The sequence below is a fragment of the Rhipicephalus microplus genome, chromosome X, assembly GCF_043290135.1.
Source record: "Rhipicephalus microplus isolate Deutch F79 chromosome X, USDA_Rmic, whole genome shotgun sequence".
NCBI lineage: Eukaryota > Metazoa > Arthropoda > Arachnida > Ixodida > Ixodidae > Rhipicephalus > Rhipicephalus microplus.
The window spans coordinates 429,606,798-429,625,810 of record NC_134710.1 but is presented as its reverse complement, the minus strand read 5'-3'; the positions used below and the strand labels follow the sequence as shown (position 1 = coordinate 429,625,810).

Here is a 19,013-nt window from a genome sequence, read left to right as displayed (position 1 = left end):
AGAAGCACAAAAACTAAAAGCTGTCATGAAAAAGTTAGGTAAACAATACAAACTACAAATTAAAATGCATGATAAAGAAGTTATTAGTACAGTAGGTTGCAATCGAATGCAGTAAATGCCACGTGATGAAAGCAGCTATCAGAGGCAAGACGATAAAAGCTACGAGTACCTTGTTAATGGGGCTAGTAAAGTAATGCATTCTAAACTGGCTGACTGCCATATGAACTGCGATTTCTTCTGTGAGCAAATCATGGAAATGAAACAAAATAGCACAAGCTACTTTATTATAACTACTGGACTTGACATTAGCAACTGTTTCAGAGCATTACTAACAGTGGCCTCGCAGAAGAAACCACCTAAAATAATGATCTTAACTACGAAACAAGCAGATTCAGGTAGAGAGCTGCAATGTCATTTAAACTCACGGATCCGGACAATGGCAGGCCTAGAGATGCTGCCACACATTTTTTTAGATTCCTTTACAATTAACAAAACAAATAAAGGGCATGTCACGCAGACAAACTGCTACAATAACTTCATATGAATGTGACAATGAATATATCACCTATAACACAGAGACTTCAGAGAGTTTCGCGATGGGCAACATTTAGAAATCCCCAATACAACTGCTCAGATATTGTAGTATTCTTTGTACTCTGGGTCGGTTGGCCTTAGAATAACCCTATCTTTTAAGTTCACAACCCAGCCCGGTTGAAGTCCATAGAAAACCTGACGTGGATCCTTTCGTTCTTTCAACATCTCGTAGCTGGGATCTTTTTCCAAATCTGGCAGTTCGTAGCCATACTTCTGTGCCAAAATAAAACGGTGCTTGGATATCTCTTGCGGATCAGCCAGGTAGCCACGAAATGCTGGGTCGCTGTAATACCGAATAGCATCCTCTGGCGGCAGTTTACGTTTTGGGATGGGGAGACCCTGCTTGAAGAACTTCTCAGGATTCATGAGGGCTGTGACGCTTTCTATGTCGAAGTAGGCAGTGGTGATGGTGCCCCCATTCCGCTCTATGGCAGCAATCACAGGCTCTCTGGCATGCTGAACCTCAATGTTTATCTGCAAAGAAATAAACAGCAACGTAAACACAATAACAATTGAAACACAGCCTACAAAACTGTAGAATCACCAAAAATGAGACTGTTCTGGCACCGCATCATAGCAGCAGAGAGTACTAGATTATTAACATTTAGTATGACAAGTACACACATGAAATCCTTAAACAAATGTGCACTTTCTAAGATGAAAACAATAATGTGCTTTTTTTAACACATACTTTTCTACAGCATGTACTTTAAAACATATTTTGAGAGACAACTGTAAGGTAAAGCCTTTTGATAGGGGGGAAAAGCGAGGTAGAGAAAAAATAAACGGAAGCATGATGAATCACTACAGCAAAGTGCACACAAGTTCTTTGTCAAAAAAGGAGGAGGAAGCGAGGGCAGGTTATGCAATGCCTGAATTAACAGTAAAATGTGTGGTCATTGTAATAAAATAAAAGCAACTGGAGTGATGAAGCTGCAACTGAAATTGACGGAATAGCGCTACAGCAAGAAGTGGGCACGCTCTTCCTAACTACAGAAGGCTAAAAACACCAACAGGTAAGAGTGGCTAACAAGATAAAGTAGGGGGAAAAAAATAAGAAGAAAAACAAGGCAGCATCATCAAGACAGCTAGAAGAAAACTGAATAAGCAAGCCCAAACAGCTTAAAGCAAAACACAAGGACACTCTTATCAGCAATTTCAATTATATAGTGGGTGGCAGAGGCTTCTACTTTGAATTTTACCACTTGCAGATAAATCATCTAACCTTAAGTGGACTCAAATGAATGCTAAAGATCTATATGTCACTATCAATACAGTTAGAAGGACCCTGCAAGGCATGTCCAAAGAAAAAGCAGCAAGAGATGATGGTATAACGGCAGTCGTAATCAAAGATGGTAGAGAATTTATATTTGGGAAGCTTTCATTCACTTGCAATGCCTTAAAAGAGCCCTAACACAAAAATTTAAAAGCGAGACAATGAATGAGATAGATTTATGTGAAGACATACATAACATCCATGAAATATCAAGGGCAAACACAGCCTTGAGCTTATTTAAAATCATTTTTAAAATAGATGCCATACGAATGAGCGAGATGCGGGGCACCTCATGATCCCAACATCGACGTGGTGTCAGCATGAACAAACCTACGTCACAAGTTGGTGTTGGCTGGTCAGTGTGGCACCCACGTCACAGTTTTGCATGGCCACGCGGCCAGCTGTGTTTACATAGACACCAGAACTGCTCCCGCCTAGTTCGGTGCTCTTTGAAACCCAAACTGCGACTGGGCACTCTAAGAGCATCTCTATATAAATAAACTTGTGCACTAGTACAAATGAGGATTCCAGCCATGATAAGGAGGTCATAAGCAGCCTATTGCAACAACGAAAAAAAGACAAGGTGCGAAATCTTCATGCCAGTGCTCTTTTTACTCTTTTGTTACCACGCCTATTCAAACTGATCACTGGTGATTGATGCTTTGAATCGTTTGTTTTGGCATGTTGCATCTGTTTTTCGTGCACATAGCTCTTCCTAGTATTTAGTCCAGGCACTTCACTTTCAGAATCCATTTGAGTTTTCTGGTTATGGCAACACAGTGTTGACAAACATTAGCGCGAACAAACCAACCTGCATGTGTTGCTGGTAAAATGCTTTTGGCTGATGAACTTGAGAAAAATGCGTGCCGCTCATGGTTATGTTTCACCAACATTAAAGTTCCACAATAAAACGAACCTTTGCAAGTCAAATATAAAATTATGGTGTCAGCTTTGCAATCTGTTACTGTTAAGCGGTAAAAACTTCCTGAAATTTATGCCAGCTATTTATTCATTAGAGAACTGTTGTTTTTCAGTCAGTTTTCAGCAGTTTCGGTTTCACTTCTATCATATCGGACACAGGGCCACATCCGGTATCGCTTGTCACTCCATAGCATTGTCGCCCCGCGCTTGGGTTCCCACTTGTGGTGTGAGAAACTATCTTGCAATCGCACCTGAGCTTCAAGCTCTGAAGGCGGTTATGTTTTGCTTTAGCCTGAGACATCAGCATTCATTCTGGGGTTGGTTTAGTTTATGGCCTAAGTGGTCTCCCCTGCCGCAGGTGAGTAGCTGCTGACCTATGTGCACAATCTTTGAGGTACTCTGCGTACATTCGAGATCCGCACATTGCTGGGGCACGATAGACTGGCATGGGCTGCAGAGTTCTCATCACGACAAGGCTGCCAAAGCAGATCTCTGAAACTACGGAGGGGTGCGAGACGTTGTTCTAGGACTGTGCATGATTTCATACTTTATTTCAATGCTATCTACAATAATTGAAGTAAATATACTTGGTTTAATATTTTAGAATATAAACACATATGCACGTACACACAGAGTCTTGGGAAGTAACTAGTACTAGTAATGCTTTACTGGTAACTAGTTACTTCTAAGTCAGAAAAATTCGTAACTGTAACACTGTTACTTTTTACAGAGTAACTGTAACAAAAAATACTGTTACAGTTACTTTTGTTTTTACAGAGAAAAATCATACAGCTACGATAGTTTAAAGGTAATGTGAAATGCTTCTCACTTATTGGAATTTTCTTCTTTACCATATCCTCTGCACCTTTCTACTTCCCAAAATAGGGCTCTCCTCACAGTTTTTGAAGAAGGTGTCGCTCAAGAGAAATATCTTACATGCACAAAACTGTATTCGGAGGTAACTTATAACCACATGTTGTAAATCAATCGCCCTGCAGCTGAACACCTTCGCAGGTGCACGTCCCCCCCCTCCCCCTTTCTTTGTAAGGGGGGGGGGGGGTTGAGGGGCCCAAAAGTTTTTTTTTTTTTCACTTGAGCTTCCAGCGTTCTTGTTGGTGTACCAATGGAGCATGCCTCCTCCAGAGAGTCTGAGCTAATCATGTTTACAGGGACACAAAGTCAAATAACAATTTACGTCAGAGTGAAAACTCAATGTATGACAACATCTAGAACGACAATTTTATCAACAAGAGTGCCCTATTTAGAGAAATTAAGGTAAATGCACAAAAACACATGCGCCATAGTAGGACATTCTCAAAATGATCCCGATGACATCAGACGGACAGCCTAGAATAAATCACTAGTAATCGATCTAGCTTTACTAAATAAAGAACCTTCCGTGCATCAAGAGACGCAATAAAATGCAGCTTGTTCGTTTCTGTTTGATTCATAAAAAAAAAAGGGGGGAATGGCGAGAGTGGTACAAAAATTCAAGTTTTGCGTAGTTACATTAGACAGGTGGTGCCATCTAGTGGGGAGCAGTTGAACCAAAAACGTCTGCAATCTTAGAGTCAATGGCGGGAAATTTCCAATGGCTATTGTTGCTGCTGTGGCTCCCGCTGCATTCGGTGTGCTGCTACTAGCGCAGTAAAGCCGGTCAATGTTGTGGGCTGCAACAGTGACGTGATTTGGTCCGGTCGATCCACTTCTTGAAGCCGGTAATTTGAAGTACACTAACCTGATGTGGACCACTAAAACGTGATTTTAATTCAAAATGGGCCCTTCCTTGGCAAAAAAAAACTAACACTATGAGGTTTCTGGACCGCTATTTCAACAACCAACGTCAACTTAATAGTTGCCTTTAGTGTCCCTTTAAGAGGTGGCTAAGAAATAGCTGAGTGAAATGGCTGAAGGCCAGAAGGCCGTGAACAACAGAAAAAAAAAAATTTTTTAACCTTCTCTGTAACTGATTCTCATAATAATATGTCGGGTTTAACATCCGAACACCACCATATGATTATGAGAGACACCGTAGTGGAGGGCTCCGGAAATTTCAACCACCTGGTCGAAACATGCAACCAAATCTGACCCCATGGGCCTACAGTATTTTTGCCTCCATTGAAAATGCAGCCGCTATGTAACTGATTTGCATAGCTCAATATGGACTTAACACATGAACTAACCAAATGGCAAACGTTTCGCATGCCGTGTCCTCAGTATACACTGGCCATAAAAAGAAAGAGAAAAACAAACCTCCGGACGTCGATCAGTCACACATGCCTTGCAGACATTTCCAAGAGCCCCCTCCCATGTTTAGGTAAAAGCAATGCCCTGTCCAGCATTGTTCAACAACCTTTGTCTAACACGCGTTGCTTAGTTGACTTGAGCAACCTTTCATTTCCTCGTCTTTTCTGATCCTTTACTGCCTGTTTTGCCCATTTATTATTGTCCCTCCGCAATCCTCCAATCGTACTTGTAGGCAATGCCGCTCTGATCGTTCACAGGTGTGCGGCCTTTCGATTTCGCTAACACGTGTCTCAATGGTTGTGTGCTGAGGTGACGCATAACTCTGTGAACAGGCTCTGGTACACCTTGAAGAACAAGGGAATGGACGTCAGTGGTCAATCGACCTCATCTTCACTCGCTGTGCACTTTCTGTACCTCCTCGTACATTTTATTAAATTTATTCTCTCATTTGGTATATAAACCACTACTTATTTTTTGTTATATCATTTGGTATGTAATCCACTACTTATTTTCTACTGTAACAGTAAAGTGATGATGTTACTTTTTCACGGTAACAGTGACAAGTTACTTTTGGAAACTTCATAATTGCAACTGTCAGAGAGTTACTTTTTTGGTTTAGGTAACTGTAATGCTGTTACTTTTTATTGGTAACTTGCTTATGACTGCACACACACAACCATACAGGCATTGTTCACATCAGTACTGAAACACTCTTCTCGTAAAAAAAAACAAAAAACTAATGTGAAAAGTGCACGAGTGCACTTATGTCTCATGAAAACCAGACAATGCCTCACTGCATGGCGTGAGCAATGAAGCAGTACCTTTGTTCAGATTTATTTTTTTCTGTTGTGTACAATATTCATTATTGTTTATGCTATTCCTTTATCATTTATATTAAAAATGTATGTTCTCAATCTTCTTTATATTTAATGTTTTTGAATGGATAGTGTTTTATTACATTGTTAATTAGCTGGAAAACCAAAAATTATGCACATTTAACATTTTTATACATTCTACAATACTTTTCTTACTGCACAACTTATCATTTTTGAGAGTGCATTTTATTTTGCTAAGTTTGGTATGGTGCAATGAAAGCTAAGAATACTTTTCAAACTGACAAAAGCTTTTTTTACTGAGACAAATAAAAAATAACTATTTTCTTGTGGTAATAAAGGAGTTGAAACATCATATTTGCCGACAAATTAGAAAAATGCCAACATAATGTTAAAGGACTCTCGACAGGAAAAGCTTTGTTTAAGACTTTTTACAGTAATTTGCACTTTTACGTCTGGTAATCCAGAAATTGAATTGAAACTATTTAATGCATCATATACTTATTATTAACATTATTAATGTCAAAACAATTTTGCATCAGTTTGAAACGCTCGCCTAAATATTGTAAGAAACTAGCACCCTGCAGTGGAGCACTGCCTGAGAGTACTTGTGCTCAAGCTTCAATGATGAGGAACGCACAAAATTTAAATCCGAGGACCCATTAGTGGTGAAGAATGAAACAATGTGAGGGCCTTGAGCATGTCCGCTTCAGAGAAAATAAAAACACTTCCAGTGTAAGCAGCCAAAACCACCTAGAGAGCAGCCCGACAACAGAGAAAGAGGGGTGACGAACAACAGTCCTTGCCATTCGGGGTTATTGTGCTCGCCCTTCAAATATTCTCTGACATCGACAATACTTCCCTCACTCGTGGAACGTCATGTGGGCCTTCTATCTACATCATACCAGAGATGTTGATTAGTGCTGATAACTCAGATGAGCAGTTATCCTTCCTTTAAAACCAAACTAAAATATATTATAGGAAACGCTCATAATTAATAATCCATCAGAGGTGCCCCACATGATGGATTATCAAACAACACAAGCATCTCTAGTTTCTAAATTTGGTGTTAGGGGTCCTTTAACACAGAAGATGGGAGACACTCTATAAAAACCTTATAAAAATTAAAGCCAATCAGCTTACTCTGTATTACACAAATTATTTATGACGGTAACTTAGAATGGGGTGAGAAAGATACTTCAGATTAATAAACTATGAGACCATAGGTCGGGAAACTCACTTATTAGTCAGCTCACTCCTGCTCAGATCGAGCCATCTGTTTGAGTGAGTCCGGGCGACTAATATTTTGGCCAATTTCAGTCCAAATGAGTTTGGTAGAAAAAAATTCTGGTGAGTCTGAGTCCTAAATCAGCCCCAAGTCGAAAATATATTTCTTGACCGAGTCCGAGTGACCTACACTTTACTCGCTAACCTATGGTCCTATTTACTTAATATAAGCATTTATACTCCCGCCTCTTCAGGCATACTTCAATGCACTACCGTTAATACTCTAGCTCAACATTGACTGATCACAGGCTTGATTTACAAAGGGTGGTGGAGATGTGCCTTCACTTCCTCTCTCCCTGCAAACTCTGACACGGAAGTTGATGATTGATTGATTTGTGGGGTTTACTGTCCCAAAACCACCATATGATTATAAGAGGCACCGTAGTGAAGGGCTCCAGAAATTTCGACCACGAAGGGTTCTTTAACATGCACCCAAATCTGAGCACACGAGCCTATAACATTTCCGTCTTCATCGGAAATGCAGCCGCCGCAGCCGGGATTTGCTCCCGCGACGCGCGGGTCAGCAACCGAGTACCTTAGCCACTAGACCACCCCAGCGGGGCGATTACGTGGGAAGTTCTTGATAATGATATCTTGTGTGAAAAGTGCCTTTTGATAAAAATGTCCTCAGTGGACAATACCATTGGCAAATCATAATCGAAAGTACGAGATCAAAAGACTCCATGTCGTGCACTAATTATATAAGATATTCGTGTCAAAGGGCACTGACACCATCGTCCAGAAAGCCGAGTGATTCGAATCACTCGGATTCGCACCGAACCATAGGTATGAGCCTCAGTGAGTCCGGCTGAGGAATATTTTGACAAGTCCAAAGGTGTGTCAGCCGAAATACAACTTCGGGCAATTTTTGGCGCAGCAAAATGTTATCTTTTGAGCACTAAAATCCAAATTTCGAGCAAGTTATGGGAAAAAAAATCATACATTTTTTTATCTCCAAGTACCAAATTTGGAGCAGTATAAATAAGAAGGCTTACATTAAAATATATATATATATATATATATATATATATATATATATGTATGTATGTATGTATGTATGATATATGTATGCATGTATGTATAGACCATTCAACATCACCTAAATCGGGCAGTGTGAACATGAGCACTGCTATTTCAATGAAAGTATTTTGAACCACCCCCATGAGCAAACAGGGATGAAGTCCATATTGGCATTTGCTGCGCCTGTCAAATGATTTGACAGGTGCTGCGAATTCAAATAAGAATCTGCCAAGCTCGCGACCTTGAAATTCGGTAAACTCGTAAAACCGAGAAGCAAGGATGGTGAAAAAAAGAAAAACAACTGGCACACAATATAGTTAGTTTTTTTTTTTCTTAAAAGAAGCGGAAATATCATACACTGCTCTATATGTTTGCCAGTAGTTTATTTAAACGTCAGTTACTATACTGGCACTCAGAAATATGCGGCGTACAGATGCATGAGTAACCTAGCAAAATGAGTAGTGTCCCGTAAATAGCGCTAACAGCCCCTTCGAAATCTCAATATGCTTTTTCGCTGGGCACCGGTGTACTGCAACAAAGGTGGCTTAGCATCATTCTCAGCACGGGTTAGAAGCAAAGCCAAAAAATTTTCTAACCGCTACGTCTCCCTCTACTTCCCACCTTTTTTTCTTATTTCACCGGGTGGTTAGGTGACACTTCAGCTCGCTTGCAAAGCGCGTTAGACGAGGTAAAGTAACAATGGCACACACCCATTGGCCCAGCGAGGGTACTGCATTTTATCACCAGGACTGTGGCCAGGACGACGCATCTTGCCTTTATGCAACGCAAGTGACGCCAGAAGAAAAAAAAAGTGAAATCTGCAGGAAAAAAAAAGTTTTATGTGCCACTGCTAAGGCAATCGACGTGCTCGCTGGCAGCGCCAGGATTCGCAGCACGTCAAGTTTCTTCGTGCAAAGAAAACTCGTCATACGCTCCAGCTTTAGCTCCTAACAAGCCATAGCCACGTTTTCCGGATAGGAAATTTAGATTCCCGGCGAAGCGTTTGTGGCTACAGCAATGCATTTTTGTCTTGAAATTCTGTGGAACTGCAGGTGGCTGACGTGAGCTGCATTTCTCGACAAAATTAGTGCATCTGAGAAAATTTTGGGGCTGGCTGGATATTTCAGTCCAGCATGGCATAAATTTCAATCAACTTCCCAGTTTTGGTACAGCTGTTACACCCCTGCAAGTCTGAGAGATGTAAGTGAGTGAGTTTGAGCCCTAAGAATAAAATATATTTTTCGAGTGAGTCTAAGTAGGCCCCAGTTTTTTTTTTTTTTTGTGACTTACGCATGACAGCAGTCAAGCTTCATGAAGAGGTACTCAACGGTGGATCACAGCCATGTGATCAACGATGCAATCGAGAAATATGCTGAACGCAACAAACACTTTTATGTATGGCTTTCACAGATTATGAAAAGACAGTCAACTTGGTAGAAGTAACAGCAGTCTCGGAAGCATTACACTGTCGTCAAGGGGCACTTCAAATATACCAGCTGTTTTAGGAAATGTGTTCAAAGCCCTCAAACAACAGAGAAATGAAATATCTACTCAATGCTCATACAATTACTTCTACCATAGCCACAGGCATCTTAAGAAGGGCATTCGGAACAGAAATTTAGAAAGGTAAATTAACCTTTTCTTGAGTGTTATTCGGCAGTGATCTCAAATGGTAGAATTGAAAAGTCCTTGTGAAAAACCCACTTCAGCTATGAGATTTCGAAAAGTGGCCTGTAGTAATCTTTGCTAATTAGTGAAGCTCATACAGATTCAATGCTGAAAACTAAACTGAGAAGAGTGCAACTGCCACATTATTCTGGGACGTGTAGAATGAGTGGGCATCGTTATATCAACATCAATGGACTTTGTTAAGTGAGTGGGTGAGCTGCACTTGCAATTATAGCATACATGGCACTCACATGTCAATAAGTGCGCAAGCACTACACCTTTGTAATCGTTATCTCGAACAGTGATGTCATTCTGGTCATCTGCTAGCTGCGCTTATCCGTGCTTTGGTTTCAGTTATTAATTTATTTACTCAAAGTACACGCAGTGCTCAAAGGAATTACTGCATGGGGGAAAACACAGGGTAACATTCTTGCATAAAAAAGATAACTATGAAAACAAAATTAACAGAAAAAAGAAAAGATGTAGCAATGACTATAACAGTACGTCTCTGAATAATGTTTTAGTGTGACAGTCAACACTTTCTCGTGGAAGCTGATTCTACTGAGAGATTGTTTAGAGAAAAAAACTAGTGTTGGTAGACATTTCTTCTACAATAATTTTCTCTTGTTTTTAGAGAGGCAAAATGTAAGAATCTTTATCGATTTAAAACAACCAATGAAAAATTTTGAGAAGCATTCATGATTCAATGTCTTTTTTTTTCAACATGTACTTAGCAATTCCCACCTCAGCCTATCTGCAGCACTAAACGTGCACTGACAATACGGGCTGCACACTTTTGTACCAGCTTGAGAATATTAGATTGTTTTACTTTTCAGGTCCCGAGCCACACAGGCACACTCCAATATAAGTCCAACGTTCGAAAAATTATGTAGTTTTGTGATTTTGGGAGGAGCTGAGTGGAAGTTTCATTTAAAAAAAGTAAAAATTCTGCAGGATCTCGCTGTAACATACTCAATGTACTTAGTCCAAGTAAGATATGAGGAAAAATAAACACCAAGGTATTTGCACTCAGTTATTCACATTAGCAGGATGGTGTCTAATCTGTAATCAAACAGGTATGGATTGTGTTTGGGTGTGAAGGAGATGCTTTGATACTTACTAGGGTTGCGTTGCAAGTACTCATGTTCATACACAGATCTAATGTAATGCTAAATCACACAACCGTCTGCATACAGACAGTTTCAGTTTATTTCACCACTGAATTTCATAATAACACAAGAATTAGTAGAGGCCACTTTTTCGATTTTATACAGCTGCAATGGGTTCTTCCAATGGAGAACTTCCAATTCTTCCATTTGATGGAACAGTCTAACTCTACTAATTAACAAGTTAAATCATTTACCTTCTTTAATCACTATTCGAAATGATGCATTGAACAATCTTAAGATGCCTCCCACCACAGAAAAAGCAATTGTGAAGGCAGCAGGCGAATATCGCATTTTCCCAATTTTTGAGGAATTCGGACACACTTCTTGAAGCACCCTGTATATGAATACCTCAGTGAACATTCACAGAGACTCCACAAGAAAAGCCGATAATGGCTATGTAAAATGGGGTCAGACAAGCAAATAAAACTTCTCCAATGATGTTTGTTGCAGGTTTAGAAATATTCAAGTAAATAAATAGAAAAGAAATAGGGCAAAAATTTATTTTCGAAAATTCATGTCAGCTTACAGTTTGCACTGGGCATTGTACCCTTGAGTAATAAGAACAACCTATTACAAAAGACGATTGAATATCTTGATTGGGAAAGTGTTAAACTAAGACTGAAGATAAAAAATGTGTAAGTCACAGATAATGTTTAATGGCCCGACGAGGGTACTCGATTGGTGGCTAGACACCAGAATACAGACAAAAGTACCCAGCACCTCCGCCACTTGCGACGTAGTCCTTTACACGCCTTTATTAGGCTCGGAAGATGTAGCCAAAACCGTTACCTCTGAGGCACAGAACCGACTCAAGGGTCATTCCCTCTAACGATGAAGATGAACACTAGGTGATGATGGTTTTGTACAGGTGATGAAGAAGCGTGCTTTAAATGCCCATAATATCTACACTCAGTTACAAGTCAAGGATAGTTAGTATGACGTAACCATTAGCGGCGTGTTGTGTGTTGCATAATTAATGCGGCTGATGCAGAGCACGTAGCCAGTTCCTCACCCATCAACTAGCGAAGCTGATCGGTTCCGCAAAGGTGAACGCGGAAGACCCGAGCACGGGAAAAAAAGAAAGGAGACTTGTTCGAGCCATCAAGGTCGCCCCCGTTCGGGACTAGAAGGGGAAGGTTTACTCGGAAGAGCGTCTGGCAAGAAGCAGGCCAGGTGCCGCCGTTTGAGTTTAAGCCATTGTTGGCATGCACGCGTGTCATTGAGAATGACGTGGAAACGCGACCACTTGGCTGACCGAGACATAGTGGCGGCATGGAGACGAGCATAACGTCCCCGCGGTACGTCATTAGTGTTGTTAGTATGTCGGGGTGCCTTGCTGTCACATGCACAACTGGTAAGCGCTCAGAGCCCAACAGTGTATCGCCGCTCTTAAGGAAGCTTCTACGAAGCAACATTTGTGAGAGAGCTGACGGGGCTCGAGCGTGAGAACGGCTGCTGACGAAAGTCAGCCGACGAAGGCAGCACGGCCTGAGATGGGAGAGAGTGCGCCAGGCTAAGAACCTATTCCCTCTCATGTTATATTTCATAACATGACTTTTACCAATGTAGTGCCTGTTATGAAAGTGTTTTTGCGATTGGTTGCGGCGATGCAAGCCCACATGTGTGATTGGTTTGTGTCGAGACCCTTGTTCAACCGAGGGTTGAAAAGAGGATGTCTGAATGTGGAAAAAAAGGAGAGCGAAGGTTCGGGCTTGGACTTGGGCAGACGCCTGAGGCTGCAATAAAGCGTCTTTTCACCGGATTATGGCTCTTCCTTCGCTCTGCCACCGTGCACTCGAGTCATCGAGGTGACCCATTCCGAACCTCAAACATTTTCCCTCCGTCGCTAGTGTGAAAGCTAGTCAAGGAGGAAAGGAAATTAAGTAGGACAGTGAGGCTTTTTGCCGTCAAAGGGCCCACTCCAGCCGGTGGTGTCACTGCGTCGTGATGACATGGCTGCTTTGTGATGCGCTTTGCGATTCTTCTCATAAGTTCGGTGCTGCAATCGTCAGTCGCAATGTCCCGATGATACGGCGACGCCATTGGCTAGAGGGGGCTCCTTTTATGGTGAAAAGACGCACTGCTCTTGAGTTGTAACTGGGTACATTAATTAATATGTAGAATTTAACGTCCCAAAACCACCATATGATTAAGAGAGACGCCATAGAGGAGAGCTCCGGAAATTTCAACCACCTGGGGTACTTTAACGTGCGCCCAAATCTGAGCACATGGGCCTACAGCATTTTCCCCACCATCAAAAATGCAGCTGCCACAGTCGGGAGTCGATCCTGCGACCTGCGGGTCAGGAGACGAGTACTTTAGCCACTAGACCACTGCGATGGGGCGTAACCGGTTACAGGGCAATTACTAGTAGGAAATCCCTTTCATGTAATTGTATTTCACTAAAGAATAAAGATCGGGTGGTGCTCATATGGCACGCATTCTTAGTTCATTAGCTTTAGTTTACTGCCATCTCCAAAGATGACAATGTAAAATTATTGCATTTCGCTGAAACCAAATTAACAGGCAAAATCTTACAGGATAACAAAGAAACTCAAGAATAAGGTAGGGACCATACAGCATGCGATTGAACAAGAAAAGGTATGTGTAACAGTATGAGATAAGAAGATGGCAGAATTTATCAGTGAACAAAGAGGGGATGCAGATACTTTGGTTGATATCAGAGAGTTGCAGTTTAGCATTAGCCTGTTTGTGTGGGTTGCGGGAGTAGTATTACCATGCTGTAAATGTTTCTTGCAAAGAGCGTGTCATAGTTCAGTGGAGTAGCGTTTACGTGCCCCCGAGCTGGCTATGTGGCATCGGCTATCGGGAGAAGAATAGACTAAAGAGTGAAAAAACAAGAACTGAGGGTTCCCGCTGATATCCCAGCACCGCAGCAATATTGCTACCTTTTCAGTTATAATAAAAGTAAATAAATGTGAACCATGCACTAAATGTGTTCGGCAAAAACTTCCCACCAGACAGTGGCACATACCCACAGGCGGGTATGTGCCGCTGGTATGCGGGTACGTGCCACAGGTGATTGAGACTTGGTATCTGCTAAAGAACGACGAGAACAAACATGGGCAATTTTAACACGCGCGTGTTAAAAAATACCCGACGTCAGTAGCACCGAGCCGGCGAGTCCCAGCTGGAATCGAACTTAAGCATTCTGGGTGCCAATGAAGCATTTCACCACAGCGCTCTGCCAGGTCTTGGAACTACTTTTCAAATATACGCTAATCTTTGTCAAATGTTAATAGTGGTTTCAGTTCTGCCTACCCAATTTTATAAACATTACATATGTACTATTTTGATACAGCCGTCACGTCGGGTTAACATCAGATGTGGTTAGTTGCCATGCGCTGAAGTTGATTTACGTAGCAGTGTCCAGGGCAAGCATCTTCGCGAGCATCTGCGCTTCATATCAGCTTCTGGTGTCGCTAATACGTATGTTCCAGTTGGCATCGTTGCGCAAGTGCAAACAACTGGTTATATAAACATCTGCAACTCTTTAACATATGTCCATGCGTATGACATTTGTACATTAATTTAGCATGATTGAATGATGTGTCGCTCAATAAAAAAATTGCAACATGGTCACCTTTCTTCCGCATGCTACATAACGTGGATTCCAGGTACGTGGGATCTGCCGAATTTTTTTTTTTTTTCATGACGGAGACACGATGATTGATTTGTGGGGTTTAACGTCCCAAAACCACCATTTGATTATGAGAGACGCCGTAATGGAGATGAGGAAGACACGCTCAAAGCTCACTTTCCACTGCCCGTTCGTCCCACTATTTGAAAACAGAGTGTTCAGATTCACCAAAGCTTGAGCGCATGTAGTCTCAGGCACTGCCCCACTGTGGGGCAATCTTTTCTTACAGTATTTAGGTGGACATTTCAAACTTATGTAAAATCATTATCAATTAAGGATGCTATCATTAAATAAAGGATGAATTAAAGTATTTACAACTTGATTTCTGGATTACCAGACGAACGCTACAAGTTACTGAAAAAATGTCGCAAAAAAAGCTCTCACTGTCAGGGGTCCTTAAAGAAAAAAACGACCAACGCAAATCACACAATGCAAAGGACAGATAGCTGAGGGTCAGTTTTAGTAATAAAATGGGTACCAAAAAATGGAAAATACAGCTTAAGGATGCAAGATGGTTGTGTTGGGAGATGAAATGAGGAAACTTGGGGGCACAAGTAGAAATTAGCTTGCATAATTCAAGCTGAGTGCAAGATCATTGCGAGAGGCCTTTGTTGAAACATTAGCAAGATTTCTGTTTCAACCAAGGCCAAGCCTTCCTGAAGAGGAACTAGGTACTCTGTAGAACACTTGATACATTATGAAAAGAAAAAGAAACATTTAGTACTTCCTGTCACTTTTTTCTTTCTGTCTCACGGACTAACTCACACACACACGCTAGCATGTGGTACGCACACATACACACGAGACAGACATCAGGACAAAGGCATCTCCTATGTTTCCCCAATTACTCCAGCTCAGCGCTTGCTGCGGCCACATTGTTGCCGCAAGCATCTTATCTTATTGGTCTACCCAAATTTCTGCCTGTTCCTCTCATGCTTGCCTGCTCCCTGAATCCAGATGATTATACTTAATGAGTTATGTCGCATTCTCACTATATGCCCCGCGCATTTCTTGTTCTTGGATGCAGCTATGATATCCTTTACACCAGTTTGTTCCCCGACCCACTCTGCCTTTTTGCTGTCTCTTAAGGTTACACCCACCATTTTTTTTTTTGTTGCTCGCAGTGTCATCCTCAGTTTAAAGGGACACTAAAGAAAAGCAATGACTTGGTTCACATTAATAAAGTGCTATCTGAGAATCCCAATGCCTTAAGTTTCATTGTGATACGTTAATTATTAGCAAATAAAATCAAGGTTGAAGTTTCATTTGTAAATTTCCCGCAGAAATCTCCACACATGACATCCTAAATTTGAAAAGTTTTTTTTTTTTTTCATATTTTCCCAACCATGGCAAAATGAAATTTTCTGAAACTTCATATGCAAGTCCATGGCATCCACGGATGACAATGTATTTCAATTTTAAAAATCAGAAGCTACGTAGAACTCAGTAGATGGCTACGAAATTTTTACAACACGGAGTTTGGTGCGAGAATCTCGAAGTGGCATCTCCACAGAATTCTTTTTTTCACACATTTTCTCACTTACCAAGCATCATATCGCAGTAAGAATGGTGTTTTCTAAATCGTACTTTACCAATACGCGAAAAATCGTTTTGCCCTTTAGTGTCCCTTTAAGCTGAACCCTTTTTGTAGGTCTCCAGGTTTCCGCCCCGTAGGTAAGAACAGGTAAGATGCCGCTGTTATATTTTCATGATCTTGGGAAATACTGGTAGAGCAGTCATGATTTCAGAAAGCCTAACATGTGTGCTTCTCCCCAATTTTATTCTACAAGTCACTTAAGCCTCATGGTTCGAATCTATGATCATTAGCTGCCCTAAGCAGACGTATTTTTTTACCACTACCAGTGCCTCGCTGCCTATTACAAAGCATTGTTCTTTTCAAAACCGTTTCTTGCATATTAATTTCCAGACCTGCCATTCTGCTTTTCTTACAATTGTACCTGAACTACTCATCACAACTGCAGGTTACTAAGCTTGTACCCGTCGCTCTTATCCCTAAACGTTCCCAATCAAAGGATGTCTTAGGCGGTGAGCATATACCAGCCATAATCGGAGTTTACTGCTGTTACGGGTCCCCCGTCGCACTTATGCTATTGGTCACACTTGCCATGTAAACTTCCCACAACCTTGCGAAATACCGTACTGAAAGTGACCAACAAATGATCGGTGAAGCACGCTGGGAACAACAGGTCGATGGGTCCCACTTACTTTGGCTTTGAAATCATCCATGCCTTCGGCAGTAAGGTGAACGCCGAAATGGCGGTCTCGGGGGTCCAAGAAATAAGTCTTCGTGTTGCACAGGGCAGCCAAGTCTATGGGTCGGGTAACGTCAACGCGTCCGAGATCGATCAACAGCTGCAGCTGCTTCAGAGACAAGGGAGGGTACTGACGACGAAGGAAGTGCTTCTCGTTGTAGTTTTCCATTGGGATCTTCAGATAAAACGGCGTTTGGCCTCCTTCATAACCGAGACGGGCCCAACGCATGTGGTGCTTGGCACCGTCTTTCTTCCACATCGCGCGAAGCCTCGGCCCAGCCGGCAGCATGCTCTTGGTTACATAGTTGCTGCCAGGCGTGTCCCGAAGATTACCAATGTTGACCCGAGGCAGGTACCGCAAGATTTTCAGTGCTTTCTCGGTTGTGGACATGCCTGCAGAAACACACGCGCATACCCGCGCAAAGGACGGCTAAACTGAGCGGCTACTGGCCAGTCTTGGATTCGGCTCGTCTGTGATGCACTACGAATGGGTTGTCTGGCGTTATCTTAGAAAACTGTGCCCTGGAGCAGTCTAGAAGTTTTCCAAAATCAAAAAGGGGCAGAACGCCTTGGTTTTGAGGGGGCAAATGAATACTTAGAAGACAAAATGCACCGCTTTAGTACGAACTGCTAGCGTCGCCTAGCTTGACGCTCAAGCATTGACTTTGCGCCTCACTGTTCTCCGTCCGGCTTTGTTGCATCGTCCGCTACACAATGAGCGCTGTTTTCTGCTATGAATAGAACCAATATGCTCAAGTACACACACTTTTTGTTTATATGCAGATATAAAATAACTCACGTCGACGTCGGAGTAAAGTTTGACTGTTTACACCACGCAATTGCGCCATTTGGGTACTTCATCGGTGTGTCTGGTCACCAAACTTAACAAAATTTCATCTTCACTGTCGTCATGAGATGAACTCGACAAAGAAACCTCCAAAAATTTGAGGCGCGCTATCTTTCTTGCTGTCGCCATACCAGCCATTGCGCGTCGTCTGCTGATTATCTGCTAGGCGCGCGGCAAGCAAGGAATGCTGGAATTTAACAACGTTGCTTTACTGTTTTTTTTGTTTTTTTTTTTTTGAAGTACCTCGGAGCATAAAAAAAAAGTGCCCCGACAGGATGCGCCCCAAGGAGGTCTACAGAACCTCTGGAGTGGCAATCCTGGCCGCTTTAAACGGGAGCAAAAGAAACCGCCAGCGGCCATATTGCTAGAGGAAAAACAGGGTGGCATTGCCCAACGTTACTAGAATAGGTTCAGTTTACAAACTTCGTTGCGTTGCGTGGAACCGCCACCGATACTGCTCCCACTGGCGCTGCAGTCGCACCCAGCTCCACGGATTTCGCCTCGCCAGCCACGCTGCGCAGCCAGTTTGGGCAGTCGCCGGTCTAACTCCCGGGTGATTTTGTGTGGTGCGCGTTTTCAGACCGATGTGTTTGCCTGAACGTATCGATTGCCTTGTTCGATGCAGTGCTGTGGGTGACTGTGGGCGCCCCTAAGCCGACCAAATCATGCCGACGTGTTGCGTACCTGGCTGTACAAGCGGGTACCGGAACGACACTAGCCCGTCGGTCCGGCATTTCTTCTCCGCTCTCAGCAACGAGCGACTTCGCGCAGCTTGGAACAGGGCGATACCCCGCGCAGACAAAGACCTCACAACGAAGTCTAGGGTATGCTTCATCCACTTTCACGATCAGGACATTCGCAAAACGTACGTGCACGTGATCAACGGAGAAACTGTTGAAATCCCGAGGGGTAAGTGGAGTCTCGTCGAGGGTGCCCTTCTAAAGTCTTCCCGAACTTGCCCTCGTACTTGTCAAAGCCAGCGGAGAAGAGGCGGAAACGGCAGCGAGAAAGCAATGGAAACGCTGACCAAGGAACAGCATCACCGCAGTCACAAGCTTCTTGCAGCACAATTCCTGCCGATGTCGTGGTCAACGATATGCCCAAGCCATCCGCGCCGTCGTTTGCTGAAATAGAATGCGTTGACCTACCACCATCGTGGCAAAGAATCACTGTGGAAAACGGCAGCGGTAAATTTGCGGCATTTTTCACACTGACCT

At 42.5% G+C, this 19,013-nt stretch overlaps 1 protein-coding gene across 1 annotated transcript; it reads right to left on the bottom strand.

Annotated features, from left to right (window-relative positions):
- Positions 1-267: 267 nt before the first annotated feature.
- On the bottom strand, positions 268-17,411 carry mRpL15 (mitochondrial ribosomal protein L15). The gene is made up of 2 exons (XM_037413201.2): positions 16,903-17,411; positions 268-1,068 (listed from the first exon to the last, which is right to left on the bottom strand). The coding sequence occupies exons 1-2, from the start codon at positions 17,338-17,340 to the stop codon at positions 631-633; spliced, it is 876 nt and encodes a 291-aa protein (XP_037269098.1). The 5' UTR covers positions 17,341-17,411; the 3' UTR covers positions 268-630.
- Between the last annotated feature and the right edge of the window lie 1,602 nt (positions 17,412-19,013).